The following is a 21,244-nucleotide window of genomic DNA, read 5'->3' on the forward strand; positions in this document are numbered from 1 at the left end:
CTGGCCAGGAGGTGGAGCAGTGGGAACTCTCATTCACGGCCGATGGGGATGCAAAGATGGTAACGCCACTTTGGAAGACAGTTTGGCTGGTCCTTTCCCTTTTTTAAATTGACATCCAAGTTAGTTCGCACAGAGCGCAGTAATGATTTCAGAAATAGAATCCAGGGATTCATCCCCTACCTATAACCCCCAGTGCTGGTTCCAACAAGTGTCCTCCTTGATGCCCCGTGCCCATTTAGCCCATCCCCCCACCCCTACCCCCTCCAGCAACCCACAGTTTGCTCTCTGTATTTAAGAGTCTCTTCTGTTTTGTCCCCCTCCCTGTTTTTATGTTACTTTTGCGTATGTTCCTCTGTTTTGTCTCTTCAAGTCCTCATATGAGTGAAGTCATATGATACCTGTCTTTCTCAGACTAATTTCACTTAGCATAATACCCTCCAGTTCCATCCACGTAGTTGTAAATGGCAAGATTTCATCCTTTTTGATTGCCGAGTAATACTCCATTGTATGTATATATACGCCGCATTTTCTTTATCCATTCGTCCATCGACGGACATTTGGGCTCTTTCCATACTTTGGCTGTCGTCGATAGTGCTGCTATATAAACACTGGGGTGCATGTGTAGTTTGGCTGTTTCTTACAAAGGTAAACAAAGTCTTACCGTACAACCCAACAATTGCAGTCCTCCGCATTTGCCCAAATGAGTTGGAAACTTTTGTCTACACAAAAGCCTGCGTGGGAATGTTTATGGGTCAGTGCCTCTGACCCCCGAATTGCTCAAGGGTCAACTGTAAGTGGGAAACCTCTGTACCCTCTGCTCAATTTTGCTGTGAACCTAAACCCATTCTAAGACATAAAGTCTGTAAGAAGTCAGAAACAAAAACGAATCGAACGCCAAATAGTGTATGGTTAAGATCACAGGTTTCGGAGCTCAATTACTGGAGTTTGAGTCCTGGCTCTGCCTAACTAGCTGTGGCCAACAGCAAGTGAGCCAAACATTCTGTGCCTCAGTTTCCTCATCTGTAAAATGGGGGTAATAGCGGGGCCTGCTTCATGGGTTTTTACGAGGATTACCTGAATTAATAAATCGAAAGCATTTAGCACGATGCTTGACGTGGGGTAGGTGCTCAATCACTATTAGCTACTGTTAAAAAAGTGAACCAATCAATTGGTTAAAGAGCTGATTCCAATCAATTGGTTGACGCTCACTACCTTTTGACTGTAGCAATCCCTTGCACTTAGGATAAACAATCAGATGCCTGGTGGGATGACTTCTCTCTGCTGTATGTTGGGGTGGACGATCTATTTCAGAGCCAGAACTTTCAAGCCCACACATGTTCTGAGGCCCAGAGAAAATGCCTCTTGATGGGACCATGCCACTGAATCCATCAGAAAAAGCAGTGATACATCTATGTCTCATTTGCCTAAGTGACCTGGCAGATCCCCCAGTCCCCATTCTTTCCTTCACCAGCCAGGCATTGTCGTTTCTGGTGTCACTCTGGGGAAGAAAGCTTCTGCTGGATTAAACTAAGATTGATGTTCAAGCTTCGGGTGATCTTACCCTTTTGCCTATAGCATCCAGCCTTGAGCGCCATGGGCTGTGAGAGATGAGTTCCTCAACCAAAGATGAGCTTGGATATTTTGTGGCATACTTAAAATGCATTCAATACTTATTGGACATTCTCCCAAATAGTTCTAATGGCATTATTGCGTTTTGAATTTATGCATATACACATCAATACGAGTAGTTTCCATTTCGATTTAGGATTGTTTTTTTAAAAAAAGGACATATTCTTTTTAGGCCCTAACAGTCTTAAATGATATGAATTGCTTACAGATCAAGAATGACCCAGGTATTAATATAATTAAGAACAGGCATTATAGTTGCCCTTGGCCAAAAAGGGTCACTTGGTCACGGCCTGTAGAGACCATGGAGTGGGGGTGCCAGGGTGGCGCAGTCGGTTAAGCGTCTGACTTCAGCCAGGTCACGATCTCGCGGTCCGTGAGTTCGAGCCCCGCGTCAGGCTCTGGGCTGATGGCTCAGAGCCTGGAGCCTGTTTCCGATTCTGTGTCTCCCTCTCTCTCTGCCCCTCCCCCGTTCATGCTCTGTCTCTCTCTGTCCCAAAAATAAATAATAAACGTTGAAAAAAAAAATTAAAAAAAAAAAAAAAAGAGCACCTGGCTAATGTCTTTTGGGTCTGGGTCTGTGGGCCTTGGCTCCTCTCTGGATGGCACCAAGGCCGGGGCTGTCCTTTGATAGCCCTCAGCAACAGTTGCACACTGGCCAGAGGCCGGGAGCCTCTCCACCCGACCGGGCTGGCTGTGCCTGAGTGGCTGGCCCGAGGGGAGCATTGTGGTCACGGCTGCTCTCAGAGGAGGCCGAGAGCCAAGCCCCCCGACGAAGCAGGCACATTACCCTGATGCTTCAGCAACAGCGGGGGAAAAGGGGTGACAGGTGACGATGCCCTTTTTAAACGAGCTTTCTCTGTGAGACCATGATTACTAAGCATCGTGGCTTGGAAAAACCCTTTCTTCTTTGAGAGGCCCCATCCCAAATAAGAAACTTCCAATAATCAGAAATTAAGTTTTTCCCCATGGACATTAACCTCTTAGTTCCTGGTACCCTGGCCAGCTTCCCAAATGGGGCTGGGAATCTTAACTGGAGGGTAACATTAACAGCACAGAACGATCACACAGAATTTCGATTTCCAGAGTGAGTCATTTTGCTGTGCCTTATTCTTCTGTCCACCCAGGAAAGAAGGTAAGGAAAGAATTACCAACAAGCCATGTGACCCTGGGAAATGCCCTTATGAGCACCTGCCCAACCATAAGCAGACCACGGGTTGGGTGCCCCATTCGTGGCCTCCTTTAGCTCTTCCTCATGGTGACCCTACGCAGTAGAAATTCCTACCTCCACTTTACCTAAGAGTATGATGAATCTCAGAAAACAGAGTAAATCTCGGGGCCGGGATTCAAATCTAGCCCCTGTTGCCCATGTCACATGATGTTTCTGGGTCTCAATTTCTTTAGATGGAAAATAAGGGGCTTAATAATATGGACTCTCTAAGGTCAGCTTTTCTTTCTTTCTTTCTCTTTCTATCTTTCTTTCTTTCTTTTTCTTCTTTCTTTCTTTCTTTTTTAATGTTTATTTATTTTTGAGGGGAGGAAGGGCCGAGAGAGAGGGAGACACAGAATCTGAAGCAGGCTCCAGACTCTGAGCTGTTGGCACAGAGCCAACCACAGGGCTCGAACCCACAAACTATGAGATCATGACCTGAGCGCCCAGGTGCCCCAGGTCAACTTTACTTCACACTCCATGATTCTACAAATATTGTCCTGTGCCATAAAAAATGGAATGGAAGCATAGAAATTATCTTTGTCTAGGGCCATGTAAGAAGCTAGTAGGGTACGTGAGCCTTCCTCAAAACCAGATCTCTGGGTTTCCTTCTCCTGGCTCCCGCAATGAATGGTTGGAGTGGCTCCTGGTATTAGGGAGTCGAGGTGAACGTATTGCACACCCAGTTGGCGTTAGCGCCCTTGTCTATTTAACTTCTGGGCAGTCTTCATTGCTGCCAATATCTTTTCTCTTTAAAAAAGTTCCAGCCTCTCCTCCCAGGCAAGCAGCAGCCTGAGACTCTGATCCAGGCTGGGTTCCAGGAGTCAAGACTGGATACCTTGTCAGGGGAGATCCAAACTCTAGCATTCAAGTGCTCTCTTCCTGAGTCCTTCCTTGTTTTAAGCACTGTTCCAAGAGCTTTCCCGGCAGTAACTCTTTGTATATTTATATATTTAAACCTTTATAATACCTTTATGAACTAGTCATTATTACATCCACCCTATTTTATTTATTTTATTTTTTATGTTTTATTTATTCTTGAGAGAGAGACAGAGCATGAGCGAAGGGGGGGGGGGGGCAGAGAGAGAGAGGGACACAGAATCCGAAGCAGGCTCCAGGCTCTGAGCTGTCAGCACAGAGCCCGACGCGGGACTCGAACCCACAAGCAGCGAGATCATGACCGGAGCCAAAGTCAGACACTCAAACGACTGAGCCACCCAGGCGCCCCACATCCACCCTATTTTAATGATGATGAAATTGAACACAGAGAGGTTAAGTAACTTGCCCAAGGCTCCACAGCTAGTATGCTTCACAGACAGGATGCAAACAGGGAGAGTCCGGTTCTGGAGTCCACACTCTTTACCACTATGCTTTATTGCCTCGCATGATGCATTCAACTTTTTTTTTTTTTAAGTTTATTTTACTTATTTTGAGACAGAGAGAGAGAGAGAGAGAGAGAGAGAGAGAGAATGAGAGTGCACAGGAGGGGCAGAGAGAGTGGGAAAGAGAAAGAATCCCAAGCAGGCTCCAAGTTGTCAGCACAGAGCCTGACGTGGGGCTTGAACTCAGGAACCATGAGACCATGACCTGAGCCAGAATCAAGAGTAGAACGCTTAACCAACTAAGGCACCCAGGCACCCCGCATGATGCATTAGCCTTCAAAGACAAGGTAAGTAGCGGAAAACCACACCTATGGCCATGGATGACAAACTGAGACAGTAAGACAGTGAACGCGTCTGAGAGAGTTGGGGCTGGGCAGTGGGGTCTGAGGACATCCCCTGGAGCACTGAATCTTTGGCCTGCTGGAAGAAGGAACAAGTCTCCAGGAAGGCTTTTTTTTTTTTTTTTTAATTTTTTTTTTTAACGTTTATTTATTTTTGAGACAGAGAGAAACAGAGCATGAATGGGGGAGGGTCAGAGAGAGGGAGACACAGAATCCGAAACAGGCTCCAGGCTCTGAGCTGTCAGCACAGAGCCCGACGCGGGGCTCGAACTCACGGACCGCGAGATCGTGACCTGGCTGAAGTCGGACGCTTAACCGACTGAGCCACCCAGGCGCCCCAAGGAAGGCTTTTTAAAGGACACTTGCCCCTGTGCCAGTGAGTGGGGCAGGCTGGGGCCACCAACCTGATTGGGATGAATTGCTGACAAGTTGAGGAAAGTTGATTCTGATGTTTCTCTGTCTCCTAACGCCCCTTAATTCCCCCTTGCATACTTGCAATCATTTAGTTAATTATCTAATTATTCATTCACCAAAGAATTGGGCCAGTCTTGTGCATAATTGTATTGCTACGGCCCTGTAGGTATCGATCGATAACCCAGTATTTGTTGAATGAATGAATGAACGAATGAATGAATGGGTGAGTGAAAGTCGGGCCGTGTGGTCTGAAGTGTACTTTCAGCCAGAGCTCTTGGGGAAGGCTCTTGGAGGGGAGGGCACGAAAACAGCAAGCTGGCATTTTGAGGAAGTATTTGAAAGGAAAGGCAGGCTTTAAAAAAGAGGAAGGAGAAGATTAGGGAGGTGTATTTAAGAGATAGAGAAACACTGGTGGAGGCGAGGGGAGGGAAATGTGGGCATAAAACCTGAAAGGGAGCCTGTGAGCCTGGTCAGGGCTACCAAAGAAGCCCTTGTCCAGAGGCTTTCCTCTGCGGGGACACAGCTTGGCCTCCCTCAGAGCCTTGTCCTGAGGCCAGCCCAGAGATTTCTCCCGGTGCAGAAGTAAGTTCTCATTGGAAATGTTTTATCCTGGATGGCCCAAGGCCGGCAGATTCCCCCCTAGGTTCTCGGTGTGGGAAACTTTTTTGGTCCCTGGTGAGTTTCTGTGATTCTGGCCTGGGGACTCCCCCAGCTCAGTACCTGGGCTGGGGGCTTGCTGCTCTCTGGAAAGCACTTTTGGGCTAACTCAGGGCCCTGTGCTTCGAAAGCAGGCATCAAAACGTGGCCCGGATTACCTGGAGCTGGAAGAGCTTTCCTAGAAGTGAAAATCCCACCCCTCCCCCACTCGCTGGGCCCACACAACAGCCCAGTCATTGGGCCCCCTTGGCTCCTTCCCACACCTCTCTCCACCACACCACCAAATTGTTGAGTGTAAGAGGAAACACCACCTCCCACAGAAAACCTAGGGGGCTTTTTTTTTTTTTTTTTTTTGCCTTTAATAAACATTTGCTAAAATAACTTTTTCTCGGTGGTTGTTTTAAAACACGTAGCATAAAAAGCGTCCTGAGAATTATTCCCACCATAACTTTTGTTCAGCTAGATCTGTGTCTTCAATGTGGGCCTCAGTTTCCTCACCCATAAAATATGGCTCCTCTGTCACTTTACTATTCTACCAGTGTGGGATGCACCAGGAGGGACTGGTCTTTGAATTCTGCTCGGCAGGCACCTGTTCAATGACTTTTCTTTAAGGGCCAAGAGCCCTGACAACTTTTGACATTATTGGAGATACAAAAGAAATGATTTCCCAGCCCCTGCCCATCACTGAATGGAGTGCCAGCCCATAAGCTCGGTATATGGTAAGTGCTACTGAAGTTTTAAAAATGTAAGGGGCACCTGGGTGACTCAGTCAGTTGAGAGTCCGACCTTGGCTCGGGTCATGATCTCACTGTTCGTGAGTTCGAGCCCCACGTCGAGCCCCACATTGGGTTCCGTGCTGACGGTGCAGAGCCTGCTTGAAATTCTCTCTCTCCCTCTCTCTCTCTGCCCCTCCCCTGTTCATGTTCTCTCTCTCTCTCTCTCTCAAAAATAAATAAACATTTAAAAATGTTAGGTGTTGTCGCTAGCTGTAAGGTGACTTCGAGCCCATTGGAATGACAATACATGTATGAAATAGAGAGAATAACTTAAAATAGCATATGATTAACATTAGATGGGCAGGGAAGTGCTACTTAAGTTTCAAAGGCAGGGCTTGCTTGGGTTGGCTAAAACGTGATGGTGATGGTGATAATGGTGATGATGATGAATACAGTCACATTTATTAAACTCTTAGCATGTGGCCGGTATTGATATGGTGTTTTGTAAGTATCACATTAAAAAAAATTTTTTTTAATGTTTGTTTACTTTTGAGACAGAGAGTGAACAGGGGAGGGGCAGAGAGAGAGAGGGACACAGAATCCGAAACAGGCTCCAGGATCTGAGCTGTCAGCACAGAGCCCGACGCCGCAGGGCTGGAACTCACAAACCGCGAGATCATGACCTGAGCCGAAGTCCGCCGCTTAACCGACTGAGCCACCCAGGCGCCCCTGTAAGTATCACATTTAATCTCACACCAACCCTCTGGTGTAGGCACCATTATGATCCCCACTTAACAGAGGAGGGAACTGAGGTCCAAATATTTTACTGAGGGTCTGACCAATCCATAGTAACACCTTCTGGGAGCAAAGGGGGCAGGGATTAAGAAGGAAGGAAAGAATGGAGAAGGGTCTTCAATCCTTCTCAAAGCAGTATTATGTGGGTGCTAGGTGGAAACATCTTTGTAGCATGTTTACATTTTCAGGTTAAACTCCCTCTTCTATTTTTTTAAATTTATTTATTTATTTTGAGAGAGATAGAGAGGCAGAGAGAGAACCCCAAGCAGTCTCCTCACTGTCCGTGCAGAGCCTGACGTGGGGCTCAAACCCACAAACCGTAAGATCATGATGTGAGCTGAAATCAAGAGTCAGATGCTTAGCCACCGAGTCACTGAGGTGCCCCGAAACTCCCCCTTTTATCTCATTTTTAAAAAATTTTTTTAACGTTTATTTATTATTGACAGACAGAGACACAGAGCATGAGCAGGGGAGGGGCCGAGAGACGGAGAGACACAGAATCCGAAGCAGGCTCCAGGCTACGAGCTGTCAGCACAGAGTCCAACGTGGGGCTCGAACTCACAAACTGTGAGATCATCACCTGAGCCAAAGTCAAATGCTTAACCGACTGAGCCACCCAGGCACCCTGAAACTCCCCCTTTTAAAAATGGCTTGAAGCTTCTTGAATATACATCTCTAAGGTTATAACGTACCTTTCAGATCTGAACAAATGCAACAGACTCATCTCAGATCTGATTTTTCTTTAAAAAAAAAGAATTTTTAAAAAATTCTTTTAAAAATTTGACCATACTGACAACCCATTTTGGCTTCCCTGGCAGTGGGAAGCCCACCCCTGTTGTTAATGGAGAGGGAATTTGAGGAACCTTGAGGTTTTGTGACTCTATGTCTGTGCCTTCCTTTCTTCTATCTTCCGCAGCACTGTTTGCTAACTTTTTTGCTTCCTCTTATTTCTCTAGTGTGTTCATTATTAGCATCTCCTAAGATGGAGTCCTCGGCCAGCTTGTGTTTACTCATTGATTGACTCAAAATTTGTTAATCACCCGCTATTTGAAATTTAATATCTAACAGTCATCTTTGATCTAAAGAAGTTTGGTGATTCCACCTACAATCGTGGTGTTAATTTCAGGGAGCACCTAGGTATGAATGACTTTCACATGACATCCCCCAGTTTGATCTTCCTGGGCCTCTAGCCTGTCATCCCTCTAGGCAGGGATGATACCTTCTTTTTGCTTTGCCTCCTCAAACAGAATGGCAAATGGTGTGTGGCTCATAGCAAACATTCAAACAAGGTTGTCTGACTAAATTATTTAAATGACTAACGGAACCCTGAGCTGTCAGAAGGCAGCTCAGTGCAGTTCTGTATTTAGTCTCAGACAGTTGAGTGGCATTTGATGGATGAGGCAGGAATAGTAAGCAGATAAAATTCCACAGTGTCAGTCCAGCTGTCCTTTACAAGCTTGACTTTGGCCTATTTTATTCACGTATTTTTCAGGTTTTTTTTTTTTTTTTTAGTGGCAAGTGTCAGAAAATCCAACTTAAACTATCTTAGCAAGCAAGAGAAAGGAGATGTATTGATTCCATCACTGCACGGTCCAAAGACTAATGCAGCATGTTCTCATGGCATGTTAGGTTCAGGGACTCAAATGATGATCTCATAGCTGTTTCTCTCTTTATATGTATTGGCTGTCTTTTCTTCTGTGTTGATTCTAATTCTCAGTCAGGTTCTTCTCCCATGACAGGAAAAATGGCCACCAATAGCCACAAACTACCTTCTCACACTGGTGTTTTAAAGGAAGGGAGTGCCCCTTTTCCTTAACATTTGATATCAAATCTCAGGGAAGACTCTGATTGGCCCTGTTTGGATCATGTGCCCATCTCTGAACCAATCACCATAGCTTTGAAAATGGACTACTCTAATTGGCCAACTCTGGTCACATACCCACACTTGGTGGGAGGGATGATAGGGCACCAGGATTGAGAACTTTCAAAGGGCCACAGGGAGAAGGACAGTAGTGGGTCTCATAAAAAAGGAATGCTGAAGAGAACAGCATACATCCACTACACTTTTCTCCCTAATTCTACCTGGCCCAGCATTTTAACCAGAGAACTTACTATCTCTTCATCTTCCAAAGACTTATTGTGTTAGATTCAAGAGAAAGTTTCCCCGGAGATGGCTGCATTTCTGTGGGTGCCAATTTATTATTAAACCTTTAGACATACCTTTTGTTTCGTAAAATTCTCAGTGGTAGTTATTGGAAGGAAAGCCTTCTCATTCTCAACTCAAGTTTTCTTCTCAAGTATTTCAGCCTTAAAAAAAAAAAAGGCAGGGGCACCTGGTTTAGTTGATTAAGCCTCCAGCTCTTGACTTTGGCTCAGGTCATGATCTCACAGGTTCATGATTTTGAGCCCCACATCAGGCTCTGCGCTGACAGCATGGAGCCTGCTTGGGATTCTCTCTCCCTCTCTCTCTGCCCCTTCCCTTCTCATGTGCTCTCTCTCTCTCTCTCTCAAAATAAGTAAATAAATTTAAAAAATTTTTTTAATACCTGAAAAAATATATATCACATTAAAAATGTCATATATATGATAATATATATTTTAATAATATATAGAAAATGTATATTTTCTATTTTATCATATGTCATACATTTTAATATATCATATGTATCTTTTAAAACTTTATTTTTTATTTTCTTAAGTTTTATTTATTTTGAGAGAGACAGAGACAGTGCAAGTAGGGGAGGGGCAGAGAGACAGGAAGACAGAGAATCCTAAGCAGGCCCCATACTGTCAGCACAGAGCCTGATGCGGGGCTCAAACTCACAAAACCGTAGGATCACAACCTGAGCTGAAGTCAAGTCGCTTGACCAGGCTGAGCCACCCAGGTGCCCTATTTTTAAAACTTTAAACCAAATCACTCCCCCAAATCACTACCATGTAATTTCTTCTCCAACCCTAGGAAGGGGAGTAAGAGGCTCATTCTTCCTGGTCTCTCCTGGTAGGTGTTTGATTAGACAAGGCAAGAGCAGTAGGAAAGAACCATCATAAATAGGTCTCTGTAATTTTCAGAATATACGAATTGTTTGAGTTTATAATACCATCTTGCCCTTCACCTAAGAATTTTTGGTGGCATTTCTTTAAGATTAGCAAATTAAAAAAAAAAAACTTTTTGAAAAAATTGTGATAATTCCATGGATCACCAGGGACAAAGGAAGATTAATATTGAAATTGGCTTTGTCTATATCAGGAACTGCAAAATCAAATGCCCCTAGGAGCCCAGCAGGTCTTGTAAATGATCTGGCAGGCTGATTGGAGACTATGTCAAAGAAGGGTGTTTAAGTCCCATCTCAAAGGGGCAGCTTCTAGTGGGCTGCAACCCGCTGTTGCCATTAAGGAGTGCACGTTGTGGCAGATGACAGATATTCATCAATTCATGGTTCCCTTCTCCATGGTACTTGGGAGGACTGAGCTTCCTTACCTCTTTGAAATTAAAAATGGTCACGTGACTTGCTTTGACCAATGTAAGCTAAAGTGACCTATTTCACTCCAGGAGGAAAGGTTTAACTGCTGGTACATGGCCGGCCCTCTCTACCTCTCTCTCTCTTTCCCTGCCACTGTGGCCATGGATACACTTGTTGATATGGCGGTGTAATACTGAGCCATTACCTATGGGACTTCTGCCCTGGACAGTCACCTTGATCCACAGGTGTCTTGGTGGGTAAAAAAGAAGCCTTTCTTGTGTGAAGCCACTGAGTTTGGGGGATGTTTGTTACTGCCGCCTAACCTATTTCATCTTCACTATTAAATGATGTGTCACTGGGGCACCTGGGTGGCTCAGTCGGTTAAGCCTCCGACTTCGGCTCAGGTCACGATCTCGCGGTTCATGAGTTCGAGCCCCGCGTCGGGCTCTGTGCTGACAGCTCAGAGCCTGGATCCTGCTTCGGATTCTGTGTCTCCTTCTCTCTCTGCCCCTCCCCCACTTGTGTTCTGTCTCTGTCTATCAACAATAAGAAAATGTAAAAATAAATAAATGATGCCTAATTTTTTTTCAAGAGAAGTTAAAAATCTAGATTTTTGTGTGAAATCTTTGATAGGTTTAAAAAAAAAAAAAGAATGTATGGTTGAGGCAGCAAAACCAAATTCAGCCTGCCAGGTACTAGTTTGCAATTTTTGGCATGCACAGTTTGAATGGAACAATTAGCGGATGATTTTTCTGCGGAGCAGCGATCCTGTCAGAACTCCTACAGCGCTTACGGCCCTTGTCACATACTGGTCCTTTGTTACTCTCAGTCTTGCTGTTTGTTAGTGTTGAAGACCTTTCTCCTAACTAGGTAGGAGGTGGGGACAAATGAGGAATCACGTCTTAAACTCACTAGTATAAGGAGGCTAGTTGATCGGTTGATTATTCAGAACTATCACATCCTTCTTTAATATTGGAGAAACTGGTCTGGGGAAATTCATGATTTTACCTTGCCAATTCACTTTTTCACGTTGGCAAAGAGCTTGGGAGTCATCGATGTCCATTAAGCTTTCAAATGTGGTTAGCTAAATAAGTCAGAGATGCAAAACTCAGGGTGTTAATCAGGATTTTTCTAGTTGCAACTACAGATCTTCCTTGACTTACAGTGGGCTTGCATCCCGAGAACGCCATCATAATTTGACAATATCAAAAGTTGAAAATGCATTTGACACCCCTAACTCACTGAACAGCATGGCTTAGCCTAGCCTAGCTTAAACGTGTTCAGATCACCTACAGTTGGGCAAAGTTATCTAACACAAAGCCTACTTAATAATGAAGTATTGGATAGCTCAGGTAACCTGTTGAACCCTGTACTGAGAGTGAAAACCAGAATGGTCGTGTGCGTACAACAATGGTTGTCGGTGTATTGGCTGCTTACCCTCGTGATCGCGTGGCTGACTTGGAGCTGTTGTCACCTGTCACTGCCCAGCATCACGCAAGGGTACCGCATGCATATCCCTAGCCCCAGAAAACATCAAAATTCAAACTGCGGATTCTACTGAATACATATATTGGCGCCATTGTAACGCTGAAAAATCCTAAATTGAACCACTGAAAGTTAAGGACCGTCGTAACAGGAAATGTAAATTCAAACTGCTTTAGGTAGGATGTAATTCACTGATTGCTACAGCTAAAAACTCCAGAGGGAGGGATGGCATCAGGCATGGCTGGGAATGCCGTCTGAGCTTGATAGGTTTCTCCCTCTCTTGCTTGGCTATACTCTACTCTTCTTTGCATTAGCTTCACTCTCAGTAGACGCCCCCCCCCCCCCCCCGGCAGTTTCAAGTCAAGCTTCTGGCAGCTTTTCTTCCCAGAAGGTCCTCAAAATTCCTAGCCTCATCAGACTCACTTAAGATATGTGGCAATCTCAGTCAGCCTGTGTGCCAGGGCTGGGTGTATCAATCAGGCCTTTCTTAGTTGCAAGGGATAGGAAAGCTAAATTCAAACTCAAAATTCTGAGGCTGGGTCTCTTGTCTGTCCCTAAGAGCCAATGGCAGGGCAGGGAGAAGCAGGCCATAAATGAGCCAGTCTGTGGCCTCTGCCTCTAGCTCCTTCCAGAGGCAATGACTATGTAGACAGACTGGGGAGGGGGCAATGTGCTGGAAGGGAGGGCTTGAAGCTGTGTTTACATGGCATTCTATATACAGTTGAAAAAATCCAGATAATAATGGAGAGAACCTAATGGATATTAACAGGAGTTGGAGGGGGGCGAAAGACCCCCCTCAGTGCCACCCCTGTAGTATATTTAATTTGTGGGGGGAAGCAAAAGCCCAGCAGGACTGCCGGTGGCCTAGCCATGTCCAAAGCAGGCCCTGGAGAGGACTTGCTCTTACCACACACACTAATTATTAGTCCCCACTCATAGATCAGTTTAGTATTTTCCAAGTCCCAGGCGAAGACGCGTAAAGTAACATTGCCCCTGTTCAATGTTTTCTTCCATATAAACGTCCAGACCTCAGTCTCATGGGGGAAACATCATAAGGCAGTTTCATAGTACCCAGCTTTGATCTTTATGCCCTAGTAAAGGTGTAGTTGGCCTTACTGGGGCTCAGAGTCATGTTCTTCCACAAGACTATCAGATTACTACTCGTTTTCCGCTGTGTGTTCTTTTAGGACCTTACTTTGTTTTTACTTGTTAACTTCAACGTTTTGAGGGAGGGAGACGATGGTGGAGGTGAAAACTGAAAACGGTCAGTCAATGTCCTGGGCACTTGATCCGTCTTTCCCTCTCACCCAGAAAGATTTCGCTGCACTGGGAAGTAAGGAGAATAAAATCTGACTGTACTCATACTGAAGAGACTCGCTCATTGCGTTTTGCTCCTCTGCTCCCATCTGTCTCGAGTCTTGTTGTTTCTTTCACTCTGAGCATCTCCGCTCCAAGAAGGCATGAACTTTTTCTTTCACTTCCTTTCTTCTCTGGGTGATGGCCTGACATCACTCTGGGAAGGAGGCTGAAGGTTACTGAATATAAACACTGTCACTCCTATCTGGCTTAGGCAGAAAGGTAGGCTGGGCACCCAGGGGGTCTGGAGGTAGGAGATGCCAACCATGGTGCCAAGGCCTCAGGAGCCACACGTGCGCACGAGGGCTCTGTGTCTCTGTGCCTTTACATACTGGAGGGCACCGTGGAGGACGCATTTCCTCTGGAGTCGCCATTAACCATCTACCACTCTAGGAGGATGAAAGGTGGGAGTAAGTTGGTAGTGGAAGTCGTTATGGGGGAGAGGCCATCTGGGGTCGGCCGAGGGCTGGGTCTGCTCACGGGAGTGGCCCTGAGCCGAAAGAAGCCCGCTGGAGTGGGCCGGAAAGCCCAGGGGTCAGCCGGTGCAGCCCCAGAGAAAGCGGTGGGCTCGCAGCCCCAGAGGAGGGCAGCCTCCGCAGCGAGCCACCGGGGAAGGGGGGGGGGGGGGGGGGGGGGGGGGGGGGGGGAAGGGCGCCTGCGGTGGTGGCCCGGTGGGCTAGTAGGTGGGGACGATCCTCTGCCCATCCTTCACCGCAAAATAAAAGCGGCTCGCGAGATCCTTCCCTCACGCCCCCAGTCGTGCAGTGTCCAAGGATGAAAACGTGCTGAAACCCCCCGTGGGTCTGGGGAAAAGCGCTGAGGACCGAGGAAGATGGTTCCACGCAGGCTGCGGGTGCCTCCAGGAGCTTGGGGGCCGGTCCCGCCGCGGCGCCTTCTCGCTTCCCTCTCCCGAGCGGCGGCGTGGGTCGCGGGGTGGAAGCGGCTGTGCACGGGGATGCTCTTACATAACCGCCCGCCGCGTCCTGCTTCCCCGCGGGGTGGGCGCCGGGGGACGCGCGGGAGCCCGGGCCGCCGCTGCCCCCGCGGGGAGAGGAGCGCGAGGAGCGGCGGGAGGAGGGCGCCCGGGGCGGCGGGGGAGGTGAAGGTCAGTGGGTGTGAGGCGCCGGATCCACACCCCCTCCTCCCTGTCCCCTCCTTCCCTTCCTCTCCGTCCCCCTCTGACGTCTGGAGCTGGCAGCTCGGCGGGTTCCGCATTCCCGACCCCTCCCCGCCGCCCAGGGGCCGCTATATAGCCGGGGCTGATGCAACCCGTCCCGCCGCCCGCCACAGCCTGCGGGAGGGACGCTCGGCGGCCGCGACGGGGGGCGCTGGCGGCGGCGGACGCTGCAGCGGCGGCGGGGCTGGCGCCGCGGCGGCTCCCGGGCCGGGACGGGCCTGGGCACCGGGCGGAGCTCGGCGGCCGGGCGGCAGCGGCGCTGCGTGGGCACGGCGCCTGCAGCCGGGCCCCGGCCCCGGGGGCGCCGCCTCCGCCCGCGGCTAGTGCACGGTGGGTGCGAGGGCGCGCGCCGGGGGCGCCGGGCCGGGCGGGGTGGGGCGGGGCGGGAGGGGCGCGCCGGCCGCGGGCACCTGGGACGGCCGCCCCCACGCGCGGGCCGGGGCGGGGAGGCTCCCGCGGCCCCGGGCCCGCCAGCGGTCCCGGCGGGGGGCGCTGCAGCACGGGCCCCTCCCGCCCGGCGCCGGGGAGCCGGCGGCCGCCTTTGGTTCCCGCCCTGGGACGGGAGGCTCCGTCCGCTCCCGGGGCAGCCTGGGCGCTGCCTCCGCCTCCCTCCCGCGCGCTCCTTCCCGGTGCGTTTGCCGGGAGGTGCTCCCCTCGGGCGGCGGGGAACGCGGGTGAGTGGGGAGAGAAGTGCCCGGGGGAGACGGGAGGTGGGGGTGCAGATGGAGGCCGAAAGGCCAGGGAGGTGCAGGGTGCTGGTGGTGGAGGGATGACAGGGACCTGCTGGCAAGTCGTGCCAGCCCCCACCCCGCTCCCTGGGGGGAAGCGCGGCTCTCTGAGGGCCTGGACAGGGGCTGGGGCTCTCGATCCAATGAAGAGGGTTCTCTCGGGGCCACTGCTCCCGGGTTCTGGGTGGGCAGCGAGCCTGGGGGCGGCCCGGGGCCCCTTTGGGCTGCCCCTGGCTCCCAAGCCAGGTTACATAAGGAGGCAAGTCTGCTAGGTAACCTGCCCCTCCTCTCCTGCCCAGCCCAGAAGACTCTCTTCTGCCCCGCCCCTCAAAGGAGGTTGAGGGATTGGGCCACAGGGCCTGGATCCCCAGACCCCGGGGTGGCAGACCCGGGCTTAGTGGGAGGGGCTGGGAAGGTGGGAGTCCTTGGCTTTTCTGCAGGGATGGATGGGCCATCCTAGCGACTGGAGATAGAGGTTGGTGGAAGAGGAACTCAACCGACCCCTTGGGTCAGCTCCCGTTACAAAGTTGCCTGACCCTTGCTCAGTGTAAGGATCTCCCGACTGGCGTCCGGGGCCTGGTTCTATGACCTGAGCACATGTGCTCAGGGCAGATGTGCTCAGGTCTCTCCAAAAAGGGCTTGCAGACCGTGTGGGTGTGTGTACTCAGGTCTAAATCTTGGTGGTCTGTCCTCAGGGTCTTAGGTTGAGGAGCATCCGACCTGAAGCGTTAAAGCATGATTGGATGCCTGCTTGTCCTTTAAGCCCTTGCTCTGAACTGTGTTCCCAAATCATCTCCCTCCCTGCCCGCCCCCCCCCCACCTCCCTCCCCTGAGGGTTTTTTAAAACACCTCCCATTGCTTTCATCTTTCCAGCAAATCTGGCTGCAGCTTGGATGGATGCCTTATCTTCCTTTGCAGGTTTCTAGGGGAGAGTTTAACCAGGTATCAGGTGTGAGTGAGCATGGCTCTGCCCTTATATAAACCTGAGGACTGGGGAAGAGAAGCAAGATCTATTCTTGTGCCTCTGGCTGGTGAAGGTTTTGCCTTGTTTAAAACAGGGAGGACAGATTTCTGAAAGACTCTTCTGTTCCTCTTCTTCTTTGGCCTTGGTTCAGAGCTACCAGCAGCTCCAGAATCTTCCTGAAGAGCTGGGTGCTGTGAGATTTGAAGGGCTGTTGGAAGGCATGGGCGTTGGGGCCTCTGACTTTCCTCCTAGGTTGGTGGCAGCCACCTCCAAGGAGATGTGTTGATAAGTGCTAACAGGGTCCCCTAAGGCAGGATTTGGACAAGGATCTCTCTACTCACTCAATGCCTCGCAGCCCAGGGTCTGTTGTCTGCCCCACCTGTTTGCAAGACCTGTGGGCATCTTTTCCAACCTGCAGAATCCTTGCCAGGGTTCGAAGGGCTGGGCTCTCTGGGGGTCGTTTGTTTGTCGTGGGGCTGCTGGTGTTGCAGTGGGCTGCCTCTCTCCCCCGTGTCTCTGTTTCCAGCTCGGCCCTGGAAGAGAGGGGCCGGTGCCATTCCAGGTTGGCCTGCTCAGTATTCATTCTGCCCCAGCTCAACTTGAGCAGCCAGAGCCAGGGCTGAGGGCAAGCTACATTCTTTTCTGCTTTTCTGCTGCAGGATGCAGTTTGCTTTTTTCCATGTGAATGAATTATGTTTGAAACCGAAATGAGAGGAAGAGAAAAATAGAGTGAGTGTGTACGGGTATGTGTGTGTGCATACCTATATAGGCAGGGGGAGAGCAGCAGGCACATTATTTTTCCATTTTCCTTTAATTAAGGCTCTGTGGAGGTGTGTTTGAAAACAGAGGGTCTCCTATGCCTTTGAGGAGGGTGAGAACACTGTTTTGGCTGCGTCCCGGGCCATATGCAGCGTATGGTGGCCAATGAAACTGGGCCTGGCTCGTTCTGTTGCTTGTCTTGGCAGTCGGTTCCGTGGCTTGTGTTACCAGCTCTGGAACTTACGGGCTGCCAAGCTCTGTGTGCCTGTGTGTGTGTGTGTGTGTGTGTGTGTGTGTGTGTGCGTGTGTGCACTCTTGTGTGTGTGTGTGTGTGGTTTGGCCTCTCGAAGCTCCACAGAGACAAATGCCTTAGCGACCCAAGGTTGGAATTTTCAGTCTGTGTTTCTTTACACTCATTTGCCGGCTGTGGGAGGCCCAGCGAGAGCCCCCCATTCTGGGTTTTTGTTGTTGTTGTTTTTTTTTGTTTTTGTCTGTTTTCTTGCTGCAGCCCATAGGATTCCATTTGTGGAGCTCCATTTCCAAAACTTTAGTTGGCCAGTGGCATTTTTTTTAAGGGCCAAGAATTTGTCAGCCGCCATGTGCATGTCTGTGTTACGTATCATACTATGAACTACCGACACCAATGAACGCACATGGGGTGAGGCGGGAAGAGAGGATAAAAGGCTTGTCCAGTGGTAGTACCTTCCCAGCTCTTTGCTGTTTGGGATAAGGATCTTGGCAGAAATGCCTTACCGTGTATTTATTGAGCACCTACATTAGGCAGGGGAGAAAGCTGTGTTTACAGGCAGGGCCTCGTCGGAAGCATTTCTCTGGTCTCCAGGGAAGAATCTTTCCTGCGGGGAGAGGTTCCGGTTTCCTCTATGGGCCTGGGTGGCCTTGCGAGGATCGCTCATGCTAGCGTGTGCCATGCTGCTGGCTTCCTCTGATTGCTGCCTCCCCTCATTCTCTTCTTGTGAGGATCTAAGGTCTGTCCCCTTCTAAGCAGCGTAGGGATACCATAGATTGAAGGACACAGAAGATGCTGGCCCTCTGCTTCTGGGAGGAAAGGAGACCTTAGATTGAAGGACACAGAAGATGCTGGCCCTCTGCTTCTGGGGGGAACACACTGGTGGTGCTTTGCCAGCGATCTAGGCAGCTGTGTTCTGGCCTCCGGAGGAAACTTTAGGAGAAGCCAAGGCAGAGACACATGTATTCTGCCTCATCTCTGCCCCTCTGTACCCAGCATTGATCTGCCCTCCTCTGTTTCTCTGTTGCAGTAACGGCCTGGATGCAGAATGGTCTTGCCCCTTGGAGTTTACAGCTGGAAAGTGGGACAGCAGAGAATCCTCTGGGGAAGAATCTTTTTCACAGCCCTAGGAAAGGGAGATCAGTGCTAGGTGGGAAATGTGCGGAAGGGATGTCGACGGGTCACCCAACACTAGGGTTCCTCCAGGAAGGAAGGCCTTCATGGCTATGCTGACTTCACGCTCACTAGGTGCAGGCGTTGTTCCAGGTACTTTCCAAGTATTAACTAATTTAATCCTCTCCTTCGCCTTACAGGCCAAATCGCGTTATTTGTTATTCCCACTTTACAGCTGAGGAAAGCGAGATGTGGGTTAGGGAACTCTCCCAGGGTCACACAGCTATAGTAAGGGGCAGACCTGGGATTCGCTCTCACATGTGCTTCCAAGTTCCTCTTCTGAACGTGCCTCGCTCTCCTGCCTGCAGAGCTGAGACAGTTGTGCGGAGACACTTGTGCAGCCGCCCCATTCTTAGTCTTAGAGATTTCTCCATCCTTTCGTTCCTTGCCTTCTGGATCGGCTTATTTTTTGGAAGCTGATTTACCCACCTCGTTTCAGATTCCAGGAGACAGATCATTCCAGATGATTCCTTAGCTCCCAGCACAGGTCTGGTATTTAACTCTCCGAGATTCACGATAGTTAGTACTACGTTTTGTGACCACTGGCCTGGAACCTTTCCGTCTGCAACCCCCCTCCCCTTCCTGGCCGTGGACTTCTGTCCTCCACATTTTCCTCCTGGGAATCTTCCCAGGCTCTGGCTCCCAAGACCTCTCACCCCCTCTTGCTGATTCTCAGGTGCTGGCTACCTGCTCTTGACTTCTAACCCCACTGGGGTTCCTGGGGCCTGACCCCTGAGCTCCCTTGCTCCTTGGCCTGCCCCCACTCATCTCCACTTTCTCTCGGTGCTGAGCCTTGCAGCCTCGGGTCCTCTGCACTCATTGTGCGCCCATCCCGGGCTCCCGATGCCAGCCCAGGCCAGCTGTTTGCCTGGAGGGGGGCTGCCCTTCTCAAAGAGGCCCAGGGACTTTAGAGCCTCCCTTAAACTTTTATTTCTGTGGACAGAGAGTCCATGGTGCAGATCCTAACTTTCTCTTAACTTACCCCCTACCGCCTTTCATCTGTCTTTGCCATTCTGGATGAAGATGATGATGATTGGACACTTTTTAACAAGAATAGCCCATTATGAGCATGACCCTTCAAAGCAAGACTATTATTTACTTGTAGATGTTTCCATTAAATCAATGATATCTTACACATTTGCATATAGGAAACAAGAGAAGAAGACAAGAGAGGAAAACTTAGATTACCTCTGCTTTTCCTTCTTTTGGCTGAAATGACCCTCCACGTTAGCATCTTCCAACAGGGCCCATTTTCTGGAATTGAAGTGTGTTGTGGCTTTTCTTGGGCTTGTACAAGGCAGCGCCCCACCCTGTGCTCCTACAAGACCCTGAGTAAGTCAGAACAGGGGGATACAGCCGTCAGATCTTTGCTTTAGGTTCTTGCCTCTTGGACCCATCGAGTCCCTATTTCTTCCAAGCCTGCTTTTAAGGGAGCTGCCTCACACCTCCCCAGATCTTAGGCTCCCTAGCAGCTTAGGGTCTACTGTGACTTCCTGGACACGTTCTGTCTCATTCATGCCTCCCTTGCCAGTCTCATCCCCGATCTGTGCATTACCCAGCTTTTCTTTATTGGCTAGTTTCCAAGTTGTTCCTGGTCAATGTCCCAAATTGACAAAATCATTTGGGATTCTAGGCCCTGTCTTTTGAGGTCAAGCCCCATTTTCCCGTTTTGGTCTTCTGCAGACATGTAGAGCCTGCTCTTTATTTATGCATCCCAGTTACTAACAGAGACTTGGAGGGTGTTTATCTTCCTTTCTGACCTCCGGGGCCCTGAAGGGAAAAAAACTCTGGGTTCTTCCCCCAAAGCTTTGAGTGCATAGTTCTCCTTTTCCTCCTAAATTGTTTCCGTATGGAACAAGCAGTTTGGGAGATGATTTCACCTCTTGTCATCTTTCCTATGTCTTCCTTGAAGTGGGTAAATTCCTCCTGGCTGTTGCTGGTTCCTTGCCACTGCCCCCCCCCCCCCATTTTTATAGATCCCTAAATCACATCGAATTGTTTTATTTTTCAAATCGCCAAAGCTGCCTTTCAACCTTGGATCGTCAGCCGGCTCTTTCCAGTTAGTGAAGACTCGATTCTGAAAGGGAGCCCCTCCTGCTCCTGCGCCCCCCACCCCCACCCCCAGAGCCCTGTAGGATGATTTCGTGCTGGTGAATGTCAGCTGTTGTGATTGTCTCCTAGGAATGGCGTGTGTTAAGGACTTTGTGGTTTGTATCTGAGCATTTAGGGGCGCCCTTGTGGAGGGGGAGGTGAGAGAGGGGGGATGTTTGCTTCTGCAGAGGAAAGCCTGGTGTCTGAGCCTCAGAGTGAGGCTTGTCACTGGGATGGGTTCACAGGGGAGCAGGAATGGCAAGAATTTATGGGGCTGCTGCTCCCAGGGGGTGGTTGCCCCTCCGAGGGGGTTCCACAGTAGCAAAGAATCCATTATATTTTGGGATCATTTGTTAGTGTCTCATTTATACCATCTGTATGAAAATAAACAGAAGCTGCAAGCAGAGACTATCATTCCCGGAATAGAGTGGGGTCTGGCTTGCGTCTCTTCCCGAGATGGCTTAGGCAGGGAAACATACAGAAGCCTCTGGAGTATTTTTCTTGGGGTCTACTGTGGGAACAAATAATCTGGAGGTGGATAACGAACATCTAAACTCCCAGAGATAGATCCTTACCCCACTCACGGAAGTTTGCCCCGCCGTGAATTTTTTTTTTAATCATTTGTTCATTCATTCATTTTCATTTATTTATTAATTCAGTAA

General features: G+C 49.4%; 1 protein-coding gene across 4 annotated transcripts in view; it reads left to right on the plus strand.

The window, feature by feature from the left end:
• The first annotated feature begins 13,827 nt into the window (after window positions 1–13,827).
• JDP2 (Jun dimerization protein 2) overlaps window positions 13,828–21,244 on the plus strand; it is a 38,163-nt gene continuing 30,746 nt past the window's right edge. Inside the window, exon 1 of one of the 4 annotated variants that reach the window (XM_045451545.1) lies at window positions 13,828–13,847. In XM_045451545.1, coding sequence (XP_045307501.1) covers window positions 13,841–13,847 — 7 coding nt within the window. In that variant the 5' untranslated portion in view covers window positions 13,828–13,840. Of the gene's footprint in view, window positions 13,848–14,814; window positions 14,951–15,173; window positions 15,295–18,219; window positions 18,585–21,244 lie in introns of those variants that run through there. The other 3 variants (XM_045451548.1, XM_045451547.1, XM_045451546.1) reach the window with 3 other exon arrangements.

This window comes from Leopardus geoffroyi, chromosome B3, assembly GCF_018350155.1.
Source record: "Leopardus geoffroyi isolate Oge1 chromosome B3, O.geoffroyi_Oge1_pat1.0, whole genome shotgun sequence".
NCBI lineage: Eukaryota > Metazoa > Chordata > Mammalia > Carnivora > Felidae > Leopardus > Leopardus geoffroyi.